General features: G+C 41.3%; 1 protein-coding gene across 1 annotated transcript in view; it reads left to right on the top strand.

The window, feature by feature from the left end:
• Positions 1-1,882, top strand: part of MEMO1 (mediator of cell motility 1) — a 28,145-nt gene extending 26,263 nt beyond the window's left edge. Inside the window, exon 9 of the mRNA XM_066178549.1 lies at positions 694-1,882. Coding sequence (XP_066034646.1) covers positions 694-825 — 132 coding nt within the window. The 3' untranslated portion in view covers positions 826-1,882. The remainder of the gene's footprint in view (positions 1-693) is intronic.
• The last annotated feature ends 14,405 nt before the right edge of the window (positions 1,883-16,287 follow it).

The following is a 16,287-nucleotide window of genomic DNA, read 5'->3' as shown; positions in this document are numbered from 1 at the left end:
AGTGCTGCAGATTTGCCGTATTGCTTGGGTGAATCTCACTGTATTTTTACTGTCATTCAAATCTGAAACAGAAAACATGTTAACTTTTTTAAAAGGGAATACTTAATTCAGTGGGAATGTAGTCTGAATGGAGAACATAGAGAGGAACCTTTTAAAGTGGAGTCCATGAAAGTTTGTATGAGCAATATCAATACTGGGATGCATGTAGCGAAGTTCAGTACTATGACAACTCTGCAAATATATCCCACTCTTCCCCTCAGATAATTATTAGTTTTGCTGTGAATCACAGCTAAATTCTGTTCATCACTTTTGCCAATTGTCACCCTTTAATAAATTATCCTTTTATCTTCTTTTTCCTTAATGGAAGAAACAGAATCTGAAAAGTGTTAGTAGTGTTAGGTTTTTTTTCTGTTGCATCTGTGTCTCTGTATAAATTCCCCATGGAACTGAAAGCATTGTTTCTAAAGGAGGTATCATGAAAGGGTCAGTGTTGCTTTAGAGAACTGCATGGATGTACACAGTGCAATGGGGGAAGCATCAGTGGATGAAACAGCACAGAAATGGGCTAGGTCCTCTGTTTACTGGGAGGTGCTTGTATAATGAGCTTATGAGAGATGGTGCTAGGACCTTGGAGACCTTGGAAATGTAATTTCACTGGTACCCTTTTTTAAACAGCTCTTTTTCTCTCCTCAGGCTATCAATGAGCTCCAGAAGAATGGAATGAATATGAGCTTTTCATTTTTGAATTACGCTCAGTCAAGCCAGTGTCGAAACTGGCAAGACAGCTCAGTGAGTTACGCAGCTGGAGCACTGATGGTCCACTGAACTGCTGAATGCTCAGGGATGGCACCTGCACACACTCTGTATACGGGGTCCCAGCCTAGCCCTTACAAAGATACAGTCCCTGGTCTTTGGGTATACTGAAACCTCAAACTAATAGAACTCTGTTCTTTTCTAGTAGGTGTAGTCCTTCCTTAGTTTCAACTCATTTAAAAATGCTTTCTTGTTTAGGACAATGGAAGGAAGATTGGTATCAGAGCTTTTTGTGAGAGTGTTTTTTTCTTTGGAAAAGATAATGGCTATGAAGGTGTGGTGGTAGACTGTCCTTAAAAATACAACATGTAAAGCATTTATTACCATATCCTAAATTTGCACTCTTTGCAGACCTGTGCACATATACTCAGCTTTCAGAATAGTTTTGCAAGTTGTAAGCGGAAAAAGGGGGGAAAAAGGGGGTGGAAGCTTTTTAATAAAAGATAAAAAAGGAAAACAACGCATTTATAAATGATTCTGTATTAGAATATAATAAAACTCCAGTATAGTCAGTTACTACCCGTGATGTACAACAGATATCTTCTATTTTAGTTGCTAATAAAGGGCTACACAAACCAAAATAGTCTGATTTAAACTTATTGCTTTGTGTTCTGTATGTGGCTGCTTGTCATTAACATTCTTTATCTTCAGTTCTTATGCTTGATAATTCAGCCATTCTGTAAAATACTTTAGAGTGTATTTTGTATTCAACATTTGTTGACTACATCATTTACAAATTTTTTTTTTATCTTAAACCTGCACTATGACTTCAGCTGTGCAAAAGAATTTGGAAAACTTTTTGTATAGTCTAATCTTTTTTCTTTCACAATTAATCTATTAAGTAGTATCTTTTTGGATGTGATACAAATTTGTATCAGCAGTACACTTTTAATGATTTTTATGCTCAGTTTGATTATTCAAGTGAAATAGACAAAGTATTTTTGTTTGAAGTTACTAATAATTGAAAACAAGCAGTAACTTGAAAATGATCATTCTTAGAGTATCTGTCTGGGATTCATAGGCCACAGAAGCCATACAATGCTAATCTCAAGCAATTATTCATCAAAAATTATTTGGAAGGGGAAGGTAAGGCTTTTTTTTTTTTCCATTTTTATTTTTTATTCTTTGACCATGGGTAGAATTGTTTCATGTTTTTTAAACATCCCATGTTAAAAGCTCTTGAACTTTCTTGCAGCCAAAACAATGATCTAATTATTTGTTGTCATTCCCAAAGACTTCCTTTTGTTCTAGTAAGACATGCAAAGTAGGCTGCAGTATTGGCTCATTATCTAAATGGAGATTTTATTCCTTGATATTTCACCTGCTATCAAGAAACCTCCTGGTACATTCAGCTTTTCTAAGTGGCAGAGGGGAATTTCAGAATTCAATTTAGATTATCTCTGAAACTTGTGAGAATTGCTGCGTTCAAAGTCTTAGCTGAAAGCATACCAGACATCTTGATATTCCTATTAAAATACCCTCTGCTTGCATCACTTCTATTTATACCTTACCAGAGTTGGCCACCATTTTAATAATAGCAGGTGAATGCTCCATTTATAAAATGAACTACTTTGCAGATGTTCAAATTCCATCCCAAATGCCAAATTCCTGTGCATGCCTGTTCTTTTAGTTGCCTTACTGCTCTGCCTTGTTCTTGGAAAGTCTCAGCAGCAGACAGGGAAAACAGCTTTCAGATTACTGTTGACAGACCAGCAAGAAGGCTGTGCAGGTAAAGCTGAATTGGTAGCCAGTCTTTGTAAATACTTGTCTGACTGTGCCTTATTAACAAAGTAGTTTGATCATGAAGTTTTTTTAAAAAAATCTTTGGTCAATACAAGTTTAATTAGGGTTTGGGTTTCTTTCACTCTTATGCCAAATGCTTAACATCATTATTGAATACAGTTAATTGGAACAGTTAAGTATATACTTTCTCCCTAAGGTAAACATAGTAATTAGCTTCTGAATACAAATGCCTAAGTTGCATCTTAGTTCTGTACGATAGTTTTAATGAAAAAAGCCCATAACTGGAACAGCTTTGAGGAAATTGGTCAGCCATTTTGCTCAGCGTAATGTTATTAAATATCTTATATTGAAAGCACTTCACATGTAAACTGTACAATGTATTTCAAAATAAAGTTTCTAATTAAAATGGGAATTTCTGTGCCTACTAGTAATAACCAGCAATGACAGTTCAGAAACCCACTCAGACCAAAATTTAAAGCTTTGTGGAACCTGTTCTAACTTAAAAAGCCTTTGGAAAGCTTTCTCTTTTTTTTAGCAGGAAATACCTGATTTCAAATAACTCTGATTTTTTTTTTTTTTTTCCCCTTTCAGTGGGTTTGGAAGGAGTTGACTTGAGTGCTCTGTTTCTTGGTGTGTTGGTTTAAGATGTGTCAGGAGAAAAAGTGGAATCTTCTGAAAAATCTTCACTCAAGACGATTATTTTAGCTTTACCACACGTTTTATTCTCATTTAAATATACATTTTTATGTAGCATGTTGGGACAAAGAGTTGTCTTTAGACAATACTGAATATTAAGTCCTGTTCACTTTTCTGGAGGTTTCTTCTATGCGTAGAATGCCTGAGCTTTGACCACTCTTTTGGTGCAGGCAATCCTGCCAGGGACATGATTCCCGTTTTAAAATTTTGGCATTTTAGAGAAATGTTCACTCTGTGAAAATGGTGAGTAAAGTACTCCTCTTTTTCTGTTCTCACGTTGTTCACAAATGAGCTTTATGTATTTTGTTTCCCTTAAATGCTGCCTAAAAAGTTCTTTGCAAGTACTGTCTACTGAGTTCATGGTTCTTCAGTTCAATGTTTTTGTCACTGAAGTGGCACAGTAAGTCTTCCATGGTTTTGTGTTGAGATCAGCAGAAGTAGGAGGAAGCAGAGGCAGAAACAGCATCGTTCTGTGAGGCAGTGAATGGCTCAGTGGACATTGGAAGCCACCTCCTGCTTTGAAACCCTCGTGGCATGGAGTGAGTTGGGTGTAGCTGCTCCAACTCTCAGGCTTTGTCAAATTATAATGACAGTTTGGCTGTGTTTTTAAAGATGAGAAAAAGCCACTTGAGTGGCTTTGATCCAGTGCTCTCATTTAAGCTGGGCTTCTGCTCCAGTGCAGTTCTCCTTTCTCATTGCTTTCAGAAATGTTGAGTTTGCCCTTGCTTTTTTAGACAGCGCTTTCTGTCACTGGTTCCCAGTCAGGGGCTTGTTGCTGTGCCTAACGAGTCTTGCATATTGTTTTAGGCTTTACTTTTTGGACTGACATGTCAAGTAGTGAAATGGGGGGAGGGGGGAGGAGGGTGTATATTTGACACCTGCACGCAGTCTCACAGTACTTCAACATGTTTCTTTAGCTGTAGAGTTTTTCCATTTCCTGTTCCTAATTTTCCCTTTAATCCCTCAGAAAAAAAAAAAAAAAAAAAAAAAAAAAAACCAAAAAAAAAAACCCAAAAAAAAACACTCTTCTCTGCATCAAAGGAAGCTTGGCTCTGAAATCATCAGTTACCATGATTTGCAGTTGCTATTTCCTCAGACTGAGTTGTGCTAATTAACATCTGATCCTCTCTCAAAAATGGCCAGAACTGTTGTGTTTCTGGAGAAATATTTAAAATCCCTTTGCCTTCCTACATCAGTGGCAAAACTTCCTGAAAGTTAACCTTGAAAAGATATTTAGTGTGACTAAGTACGAATTTGGGGGTCCAGTGTAGTGCATGTCAGAGCTGTCAGATGTTTTGGGTTGGGACCCACAGTGTAGCCAGATGGCCTTTTCAATAGATGGTTGCAAAACATGACTTGGAATTAGTCTGTAGGGGTGAAATTACTTTATTCTCTCAGGAATGCACAATCTATTGTCTCTAAAGTTTGTTTTATTTCTTCTTTTTTTTTCTTATTTTTTCTCATTGCCTAATTCTGAAAACAATTTGTCCCTATGGACAACTTCCAGATAACTGATGTCATTTGGAGGTTATCTTATGCCAGGATTGGCTGAAAACTCAGTGCTTGTTTCTTCATGTCTTTTCTGGTGCCTATTTAGTATGTGCATTCTCTGCTGCTGGGGTCTGAGGCATCTCTCCCATTGCTTATGCCCCAGGAATGAAAATGCTGTGGTACTGATATGTCCAAATTACGAAAGCAGTTATGTCTGTTTGTTTGTTTTCTTTCAGGTTGCAGGAGGGTATGTTGGTAGAGGGTTGGATTTCTTTGGAAAGGGCAGAGAAATGAGGAGAAGATGGGGAAGAAAATGGTTGCTTTTTAAGTTTGATGTCAGCAACTATTCTTCTATCCTGTTTTGGGGAGCTGACATGCTGCCAAGCACTGCCCAGTGCAGCTGTCAGTCAGGTGCAGTGGTGGCCAGCCTGTTACTGCTACTTCAAAGAGAAGACATGCTGGAGGTATCTTGTCAAGTGGAGCTCAGTTTGTTGAAATTCAGGGATGAGAAATCCTATGCTGAAATCCTTAAGTTGTAAAGGTAAATAGAGGTATCTCTGCCTTTTTGCAAAGGTGACAGATGGACCTCCACCCTCCCCAGGTTTCTGAGGTGACATGTTTGGTTCTTGGTGGATTTAAGAGAAGATAATTGAAGTAATTTTCTCAATCCTGTCATCTTGATTGATATAAAAATGTATTCCCTATAAACACTTCTAGATACCTTTTTCAAAGCTTGTGGAGCCCAAGTTATTTTATTGTTAATGTCAAACAAAAACATATTTTAATTCTAGTAGTTGTATTTAAATCCCATTAAAAGAATTAGCCAGGGCTTCATATTCTGCAGTGAGTGAAGCCAGTAAGGAAACTTTAGACTTAAAATGGTCTAATATCCGCTCCGTATATGATGAAGACCTAAATGACAGAAAGAAAAAACCATTGTGTTAAACATCAAATTAGGAACTCTACAAAGCTAAACTTCTCAGATTTCTTTTTTTCCTCTAGTGAGTTTTTAAAAAGTGAGAAATTATTTTCCTGAGCCTGTGGCTGTATCTTAACAAGAGTGAAAACTGCAGTGCTCTTGGGTGAAGGCCCTTTTTTGTTAAAAGGTGTTTCTTTTTCTGCTGAACTCTTGCAGCAGAAAGTGGAGTGTTTGCATCTTAGTGCCTGGGCTGCAGAGGCTGGTCTGGGCTCCTGATCTGTGTGGGCAGGTAGGGAAAACCATCCCCCGGGTTTTGTTGGCTGAAATTTAAACTACTTTTCATTTGTCTCCAAAATTGTTACAAGGATTTTGAAGAGTGAGCCTTTAAGCTCAACTATGATTAATAAGTGTTGAACTCATGCATATTTTATACTGGTAAAATTTATTTTCCTTTATGATCACAGTCCAAAAAGCTGGCGTTACACATTCAGGAAGAGATCTGCTGTAAATGGGTGGTCTGGAAACGCAGTCTGGCCTCACAACTGCTTTCAGGAAGAAAGCACATTTCTGCATTGTAAGGAATGGTTTTCTGTTTGCAGAGCTGTGATGTAACCAACGCTGTTTGCTTTCAGGCTGCTCTGAAATAAACTGACTTGGTTGTTATAGCTCTGCAATGGGCTCAGCATTGCATCCATCAGATGGGCAGCAGGGCAATGGGATGCGTTACTGACAAGCGCCCCACATATTTCCAAGACAACTTCAAAGCACTGGGCTGCTGGGGGAAGAGAATTCCATTTAAATGGCAAACAGGTATGTTGTGGCAGGTGTAAATCTACTTTATGGGGACTATGCAAGTAGCCTCATGCTCATTTAAAGAAAAAAATGAAGCCGAATGACTCAGGAAGACTTAAAAAAATGTAGAAGGAGCCCAGGCAGGTGTGTGTGAGAGTGGAGGAGCGGGGAGAAGCCGCGGCGGCAGGGCAGGGCTGGCCGGCGCTAGGTGTCAGTGTGGGAGCGCGCCCGCCCGCCGCCGACCACAGCCCCGGCGCGGCAGGAGCGGCTGCTGGGACCTGCAAAATACCAGATACAGCCTTGTCTTTTCTAGTCCGTCCTGAGCTTCGTGGCCATATCCAAAAGCCCCTTTTCCAACAGCCTCCGTGTTTTAAATGCAAATCCTTATTTATATGTTCGTTTGGAGGTCGTCACCTGCTGAGTTGCCTCTGTCACAAACCACAGGAAAAATGGTAACAGCGTCTGTTATGTACAAATGTTTCAGTTGACGAAGCTCATAACCAAACACTCCAAGAGAAGCAATGGAACAGCTCCCGCTGTGTCTGTGGGCCCAGACCTTCCTGCTCTGCTGTAACCAGTCCGTGTTTTGTGAGTCCTGCACAAATTGCTGCACTTGGGCTGTGTGGTGTTTCAGGAAGGGTGTTCTTCAATTCAGGACAACGTGGCAGCCTAGGTTAGAGCTGTGTGGGGGAAGGGCTTCTTCCAAGTGCAAAGTGGCACTGCAGTTGGAAGGTGTTCGACACGTGCTCCTGCCACTGTAAAACGTGGTGGCAAAGGTCCAAAGGGTTTTGGCAACATAGGCTCACCGGGGCAGCTGGAGCTGTTGCCCTGCCCGAGCTGGGGGCAGCAGGAGGGATGTGGGTGTCCTCTGTGGCATCACCCACCCTTGCACCCCATGACCTTGGTCCATGTGTTTGGTGCAGCCTGGCAAGTGGAGGCTTCCCCCCATGGAGATGGGGGACACCCATTGAGCCATCTATCTTTGAGCATCCTACCTCTGCCCAGATATTTATTTTTTCAAAGCTTAAAAAAACAGCTCTGCATCTGACTGGTCTCTCTCTGAAGTCAATAGGAGACATATCAAACTTCATATTCTTAAGGAGATTTGGAACCACTCAAGAAAGTGGTGAGGGAGCCACTTCTCAGCTGTTGTAGCCTGGGGAGAGAATGTGGGAGGAGGATGCTGGCAGCCCATGCAGTAGAACAAAAGCAGAGATGAAGAAGATGCACTCAAATTGTATCTGGAGATAAATGTCCATGCTGTATAGCCCTAAGCAGAAGGTTTGTTTATCTGATCTTCAGTTAATTTTATAAGATTATTCTGTTCATTAAAAAAGGAATAGGAGTCAAGCTGCTGGGGTTTTTTAATTTTTTAGAACACATCAGATTTTCTTGACATATGAGCTTTTCCATGACTAGAGTTTCTTTTAGGTAACCTCATCTTTATCTGAGAGATAAATCTCAGGCCAGATCCAGCTTAATTTATACTCACAGCATTCCAGAATGAAGTCAGAAGGTGAGGGTCTAAAAAGTCACGCTGGAAAAGATGAAAATAGAAAAAAAAAGAACATCCACTTCTTTTCCCCCCAACTGTCTCTAACTGGAACAGAGTTGGCCCATCAAAGAAATTTTGAAGTTCATATTTTTCCTTTCAATGCTGTGTTGTTTTTATCACTGGGGAGCATCTGGGCCCTAACAGCTGCTGCTGTGCTGGAGTGTGCCATCTGTACTTCATAGGAGGAAAGGTAAAACAGAAGTAAGAGACAGTGTGTCTTGGACTCTCCAGCATCTTGCTATACTGAGAGAAACAAAACCTTAGGGGAAAGCCCAGCTTGACCAGGGCCAGAAAGTGCGTTTAGACTTGCATGAGTTGGAAGGACAGACCTGTGAAGGGAATGTAAAGCACAGGGAAATACCACCACACCTCCAGGCAGCCTGTCCCAGCCTTTAGCTGGTCTCACAGGAGAAGCTTTTTTTTGTGTCTGGAGACAAAATTTGCCCTGAAACGACTTTACTGCCCATCACAGTGAATCCTTGTGAAGAAAATGCCTTCATCATCTCTTAGTATCTAACACTGGAAGTCAGGAATGGAATCCCCCTGAGCCCTCACTTCACCAGGCTGAATGAACCCAATCTCTTCAGCCTTTCTTCATATGTCAAGGTCTCTAATCCTGTAACGATCTCAGGGCACTTAACTGCTCCCCACCCCTAAACCTGCTGGGCTGCCCTCAGTTTTTTTAATGTTGTTCTTGACCATGAGGGTAATAGTGGGCACAGTGTCCAGATATGATGTGGGATAGTTGTAACCCTTGACGTGCTGGGTTCAGTCTCACTGAAACAGCACAGTCAGGTACTGGTAGAGTCACTGCTATGGGATATTTTTCAACACAAGCTTTCAAAATGCTGTGTAAGGATGTTTTAGGAGTAGCTCTTTGTTTTGGTGCTCCTGAGATTTTTTCAGAGTATGTCAAAGCTGCTTCAGCCCTCTCAGCTACAGATCAGAAGAATTAAGTCTTATTTTAGCTGCCCTCTTCCTTTTGGCATGGCAGACAAATACCTCACCTTCTGCAATGTGTAACTAGGAGGAAATCTACTGGGGCAAAAAGACCCCCTTAAAGAGTTAGAGGGGTACATCAATTTTGCAAGTAAATGAAAGGTGATTAAATCTTCCAAGCTTCTCTCATGTCTACACCTCATGAAAGGAATTAATCTTTTTCTAAACTATGCTATAAATGAAACACTATGTTTTTCTTGGATATTGACACAAAAATAAACCCTGATTCTAATATTGATAATTTTATCCAAAGGCCTATGCCAGCTGGGAAATTGCTCTGCTAGATCCCTGGTGCTGGGGTTGCATGTTCTGTATGAGAGTGCACTGGCCTTCTTGCCCAACTCTGTACTTGACCAAATGCTGAACTTCCATCCAAGCAAGGATCTATGCCTGAGGTTCCTCATCTTTATAGAAACCATGGTACTTGAATTCCTTTTGATAGCAGAAAGATATTGGTGACCTCTGTATCTGTTTTTTACATGGAATCACAAATTTAGCTATGTTGGAAAGGACCTTTGAGATCATCGAGTCCAACCTATGACCTAACACCACCTTGCCAACTAAACCATGGCGCTCAGTACCACACCCAGTCCTTTTTTGAACATCTCCAGGGATGGAGATATTTTAAAAACATCCCACCTCTTTGGGCAGCCCCTTCCAGTGCCCAATCACTCTTTCAGTGAATTTTTTCCTACCGTTCGGAATAAACTTCCCCTGGCGCAGCTTAAGGCTGTGTCCTCTCATTCTGTCTTAGGGTGCCTGGGAGAAGAGACTGACCTCCACCTGACTACAACCTTTTGTCAGGCAGCTATGGAGAGTGATAAGGTCCCCCCTGGGCCTCCTTTTTTCCAGGCTAAACAGCCCTAGTTCCCTCAGTTGTTCTCCACAGGACTTGTGTTCCAGACTCTTCACCAGCCTTGTTGCCCTTGCAGGCATTTGGAGTGATAGCAGTGTTACATCATGTGACATTTGGGAGGTCCACCACCCATCTCTCATTCAGGATGCCCTAGCTTAAATTGCTTGTGGTAGATGTTTCTCCACTGAGAAAACATGGAAAACCTTAGGTGTGGTGATCTCCAGCCCCCAGCATGGTCCTGTCAGGGCTTTGATGCCATTCCTGGGAGGCATTTGGGTTGAGCTCTCTTCTCTTCAATTTAATCCCTTTTGCTTTCTGATCCCAGCAGGCTTGTTAAACTCTTCCACCTCCTTTGCAGCTGCTGGTTTTGATTGTGAAAACCTTATTGTATTTCTTCTCATTTTTCTCTTCCCTGTCAGGAGCAGCCCAAATTCTCTCCATCCTTTTCTACACCATGACTAGTTGCTCTTTTCCTCTAGGCTGCTGGTCAATGCTTCCTCAAACTGGAGCATCCAGAATGACTCATTTATGCTGAGACCAGACTGATGCCAAGTGTGGGGGAGTATAACTTCATGTTTTCACATTTGTCACCACTGCACGGCGTGACCCAGGATGATGCTCCCGCTTCCTTAGCAACAAGTCACTGTGACATGCACTGACACCTAAATCCAACAGAACAACTGTGTATACAAGTGCTGCCTTGTTAAATGTCTGTTCTTCTAAAAACCCATGTCAGGTTTGCACTTTTTCTTGTCCTTATCAAACTGTCTTCTGTTTTTCAGATACTTTCTCCAGTTTGGCTAGGTCATTTTGAATTCCTAGGCTGTCTCCTGTATACTAGAAGTCCTTCTACCCTAGCCATCATCTTCAAATTTATCAATAGTATTTCAGGAGCTCAATATCCATTACTGAAGATAGAGTGCAGTACCATAGACTAGCTTCAGTGAAATCCATACTTTAAGCACCCTTCTAGTTGGACCAGAAATTTACTGACAGTGACTCTTATAAGCAAGTTTTCTAACCAACTGAACTGTGGTTAAAATGGTGTCATGTTGACTCAAGTCACTTCCCCCTATGATACCCCATGTAAAAAAATACTAAAGCTTTACTGTAGTCAAAGTGCATCTATTGCTTATGTAGAATGACAGTTTCTATTTTTATCCTCTCAAAGAAGGAACCTGCAAAGGTTTGAAATGTTAGTTCCTCATTAATCTGTATTTGCCATCACTCATCCGCTTGGCACCTTTCATGTGTTTGTAAGTAGCCTGGTTTGCTCTTGCAGTGTTTTTATGGGTACTAAAGTTCAGCCAACTGGTCTGTAGTTGTCTGCTTCTCTGTCCCTCCTTTATTAAGCTCATCACTCTATTTGCCCTTGATCAGTTTTGTGGGACCTTGGTCACCCACCCCAAATTCTCAGGTGACCCCAGTCAGCTCTCAGGTAGTTTCTGCCAGGGATGGAAATACCTATGGGCAATTTCATTAGATGCAACCAGTTTGAAAATGTTTAATTTATCAAAATGATCTTTTAAAATAAGTTGAGAGAGCTTACTCTTTTTAGTACCCTGAAATCTCAGTCTTTTGATGGCAGTTCTGTCAGCTGTCCAATCACATCTTGACCCCTCCAGTGGAAACAGAAAAAAAAAAAATTAGACCAATTTTACATTGATAAATGTAAGTGATAGAAACATGGGAAGGAAAGGACAGCCTGGTTCAGCAAGTCCCATCTCTATGAAGTGTAACATCATGCAGAGACTACACAAATCTCTGCACCTAACAAGCCTGCTTTAGCATATTTCTGGTGCCAAGGGGGATCGGTGCAAGACTTGGTCTTGTGATCTCTTGGTGCAAAGTTTGGCTGGTGGTGGAACAGCGAGGAGAAAAATACAAACGCTCCAGGAGGGAGCCTGGGGTAATGGCAATGCCCATCGTTTAAACAATGCTAACTTTTATACAGATTCTTCTTCTCAGTTCAAAGGAAAAGACACTTTATTCAGTGCTTCACTCTTTCTTGCAGCAATCCATGACTTGCCTATGGCTTTATGATGGCTGTACAGTTTTTAGTTCTCCAGTTTTTTAACGCAGCATCATCCCAAATCAGATGCCCTCAGAAACATCCCCAAGCTGTAAAAATGGGTTAATCATCCAACGATCTCGTTTCAAATTCAGTAAAGTATTATACAAGCATTCACAAATTATGATATCTAAAAATAAGAGTAGCTTTACGTGTCTTCATGTTTCTTCATGATTCTTACATGTTTCTTCAACCAATGTACAAAGCAAAAATGTTTTGGAATGTTACATTATTGTTATATTTTTTCAATAATGGTTGTCCTTTAGTGAGTGTTAATCTCTGACAGATGGCTCTGTCCATCTGGCACTACTGAAGAGCGTAAAAATCTAATTTATGTGGAAAATTTGTTTAAAATTGTGTATTAATTAGAAGCAACTAAAACAACTGATCTTTTCGTCCTGGGAGAGCATGATGGTGCCAAAGCACCACTAATAAATTCCACGGCCAAGAAGTGGGAGACAGTTTGCAGACAGAACTCATGGCATGAATACTTTTTCTCCTGCCTTAGTTGTGAAATGTTTCTAAGGACAAAAAAGATCTTATGAACAAAGAGGAGTGTCCCTCACAGGCAAATTCACACAGGTTCTGGCTCATGCTGAAGGAAGGTGTGGTATCAGCCTGTTCTTCTTTCTCGGGGATGAGGGAGGTCACCCCTCGTGGAAAGGCAGACTTGGAGATTCTGGATCTGTGTGCCTGGCTCAGTACAACACCTGAAGGAATGTTGATGGACAACATTTCTGCTGCTTCCCCCCAGATTAGCAACTTTATCCTCACCCTGCTTGCTGAAAAGCCTGCACCTCTTGCCAGCTGCCTCAGTGGTTTGGGGTGCTGGGGGCATTGCCAGGAGAAGGCAGTGGGGGAAAGCTGAGCACAGAGTCTGCAGCATGGGAGAAGAGGAAGGAGGAGGAGGAGGTGAGGGCCCTCTGGAAAGTCTGCAGCGTGGCTCAAGCAGGGAGGTGGATCCATGTGAAAGCAGGTTTTAGTAATCCGGCTGGCCATGGAGGAGTGTTACTTGAGCAGGCATCAGCTTCAGAAAAATTAAAAAGGCCGGAGAGGCCCTGCAACTAACAGTTGCACAGAAATTTCTTCACAGCATGATCCCAATCCCATGGTGACCTGTTTGGTGAATACACTTGAATTTTTTGGGACCTTGACTGGCTTGCTGCATTGCTCAGGGAATCTGAAAAGTTATTTGGATGTCATGTCATACTCAGAGAATAAGGGACACTTTGACAAGATAAATAGTCATCTGTTATATTTTATTCTTTTAACATCACCAAGTACTCAATTTGAAGAGAAACATGATTCTTAAACTTGTCCTGAAATAATGAAAAAACCAATCCATTCTTCTAATGTTGGTTCAGGCAAGTTCTTTCTGTCTGCAATGGGCAAGATGATTGTCTTGTCTTGGACCATAAAAGGGTTGAGTATTGTTTTGTGCCGAAGTAAAAATATTTCATCCTGAAGATCAGAACAGATTACTTAGTATTCCTCCAGAAAGCAGATTTATATTGAGAATGGCAACAAGGTTTTCTTAGCAATAGTAATTTTTTTTCTACAAAAACAGCGTTCTTAAAGTAAATCCTTAGACAAGACTGTTTTGCATTAAAAACATGCTTTCTCTTTCATGACTTCCAGGTCAGGTTAGCCTCTTCAATGTGTGTGGAAAATTCTTAGGTGATTTATTAAAAAGGAAACTAATCAGACTTTTGCTATGCAATAGCAATCTATTAACATGCATGATTTCATTAAACATGTATTTTTCTGGTGGTGTTATAATCATGAAGTATCTGACACCAGAAGCATCATTTCTATTAAATTTCAGTTGCATAATTTTGAAGGCTGTAAACCACTCTTCATTTCCTTTTAAATGCTCTATTATGATTCCCTACAGCAAGAGGTAATATTTCCAAAGTTCAAAGCCAAGCTTTAGTCCGCATTGGATGCTGGGGGAAAGCCATCAGGATGCTTGGTCTGTCAACCTGGGAAGCTGAAAGTGGATCCTTGGTCCACCATACTCTGCCTGCACAACTGTCTCTGAAGTCCTGAGTGTGTTACTGCAAAGCTGCAGCAGTCAGCGAGGGCTACTGACTTTAAAACCTGAAGCTCATGCATTTGATACAGGAGACAGATGAGGTTTGCAACCCTTTAAAGAGGATTGGAAACCAGGAATACTATGGGTTAGGGTGCCTCCACAATTTGCCTTCAAGAGGCATATTGAGAAAGGTCAAGACCTTGTCCCTTCCTCCAGACTGTGGTCACCCAAACTCAAGTCCTCTTTTGAGGGTCAGTGCTAATGTGCTGCCTTTCAGAACCAAATGAGTTCTTTGTATCCTTCAAAAGCAGAAAAAGAAAAAGGGCATTGGTGGTAATACTTAAATTTTATATTAGTGGTTTGAACATGTGCTCAGGAAATGTGACACATGCCTTTTAAGCTTTTCTCAGCTGGAGGATGTTCAAAACCACATCAGAGACAACCAGCAAGAAAGAGCTGAGGGATGAGAGTGCTCTCAGGGCAGAGGGCAGATCTGCTTACACATTGCACTCCAGTCTTTGGACGAAAAGCAAGAATAATTCTGGGAACACAGACTGGAGCTTTGCTGGCCTTCTGAGCTATAATTCCTCTATCCTGGTCTCTTCTGCTGTGCTTGGAGAGCTGCATTTTTACTACCTCTGTCCAAGGGTCCTGGCCCTGTGACAGATACTTAAAATTATTACCTTGGAATAAAACTGGCCTGATAGAAACCTCACAGAGGCAGGGCACAGGTGTTGAGTGCTGGTTTTTGAGTCTGGCCACATACTCACAGCCTGTATTTTATCTTTATCAGCTTTATGATAAAAACTACTAGCACTTCACCTCCACTGAAACCCATGTCCTGAGGTCAGTGTCTCGATGCTAAAACACACATGGTGGTCACAGCATTGGCAAGCTTTCATTCCCCACACACTGAATTGAAAGCTGACTTGCAGTTCTTGTCTCAGGAAATGCCAGCTCGAAAGGGTTCCAAAGCACCCAGATGCTTTAGGAGAGTGGCCCCGTCAGAAAATGTCCCATGTGAAAGCTGCACTGTCAGCTTTTTGCACCTTCCCAAGTGTAAAGCCGACACAAACCTTGTGTTGTTGTGGGGCCAAACCCCTCTCAGGGTTTCCCATGGCCCTTGCTGGTCAGGCTGAAAGCCACACTATCTGTGCTGGTGGGAGAGGTCTGAGCCCATCCCTGGAGAGGCACACATTGCCTGAATCTAAATAACTGAAGCAGAAGAGAATTACATCCAACAGCTATTTAGAATGAAATTCACAAACAGATCTACCCTTCTACTGCCAAGGGTGTGCTCTGTGGAACCAAAGCATCTTATTGTAATTATCATGCTACCAGAGGGTCTCTTAGAGCCCTGATTCCCACAGCCCAGCAAACACAGAACAATCCCAGAAGTGATTAAAAGTAGTAATTCAGATTCTAGCTGTCATGAGCTAGAGAGAAGCTTGAAATTGTTACTTGTTTTTTATTAAAGGATTCAAATAAGCAAAATGTCATGGGTATTTTTTTAAATGTAATTATTTTAAAACTAATGCCTTTATATAAAGAAAGAGCCTGAAGTGTGACTTTTGTACAGTGTAGTTGGCAATCCTGTGAGTAGGACTACCCTGCATTTGTTAGGTCACTTTGCATGTGCTCCACCATATGCACATATTAGAAATTAGGATCCTGATCTCCATTTGCCAGCTAAACCTCCAGATACCTGGCTGTTTGGATCTGTTCTTGAGATGCTACCCAATATTAGTTAGTATTTGCATTGCAGCATCTGGTGCTCTGTGGTGTCCCTGTAGAAAGAAACACTTTTCCAGAGGTAACATTCACAATCGGGCTTGTCACCAGGGGCTTGACATCCACAGCACCACAGGTTAGTTTTGACCTCTGTTCTTTCCTGTAGTTGGAGCCTTTTGAAATCTTTGGAAGAGCTGCCCAGAATAAAGTACAGGTAAAAAAGAGCTGCCCAAGAAACTGCTGAACTTCTGCTTTGGTTGTTCTGCTATGACAGGAGCTATTTCAAATAGACTGAGATAAGTGGCCAACAAGTAGCACCATGTGGAAATATTGCTCCTCCCATGACAGAGGGATTTTTATGCTCTCATTCAGCTTTGCAAGAAAGACTAGATGTACAGACATGGGAAGGCAGTGGGAAAGTCACAGAGCAACCAAAGCCCTCCATCTGTAACACACTGGTTCCTCTTACCCCTAATCATAAAAGGAATAGGCAAGATTTGTTTTGTCCTTCCTCCCCATTTCTTCCTTTTTGCAGAGAAAGCAAGTTAACTGAGCCAGTCTGATCAGGGAGCAGTTAAAAAAAAAA

This window comes from Chamaea fasciata, unplaced genomic scaffold (genome assembly GCF_029207755.1).
Source record: "Chamaea fasciata isolate MVZ Bird 193981 ecotype frontalis unplaced genomic scaffold, bChaFas1.0.hap1 SCAF_3, whole genome shotgun sequence".
In the NCBI taxonomy this organism is placed as follows: Eukaryota; Metazoa; Chordata; class Aves; order Passeriformes; family Sylviidae; genus Chamaea; species Chamaea fasciata.
Note: the sequence above shows the minus strand (reverse complement) of the source record. Positions and strands in the feature narration are given on the sequence as shown.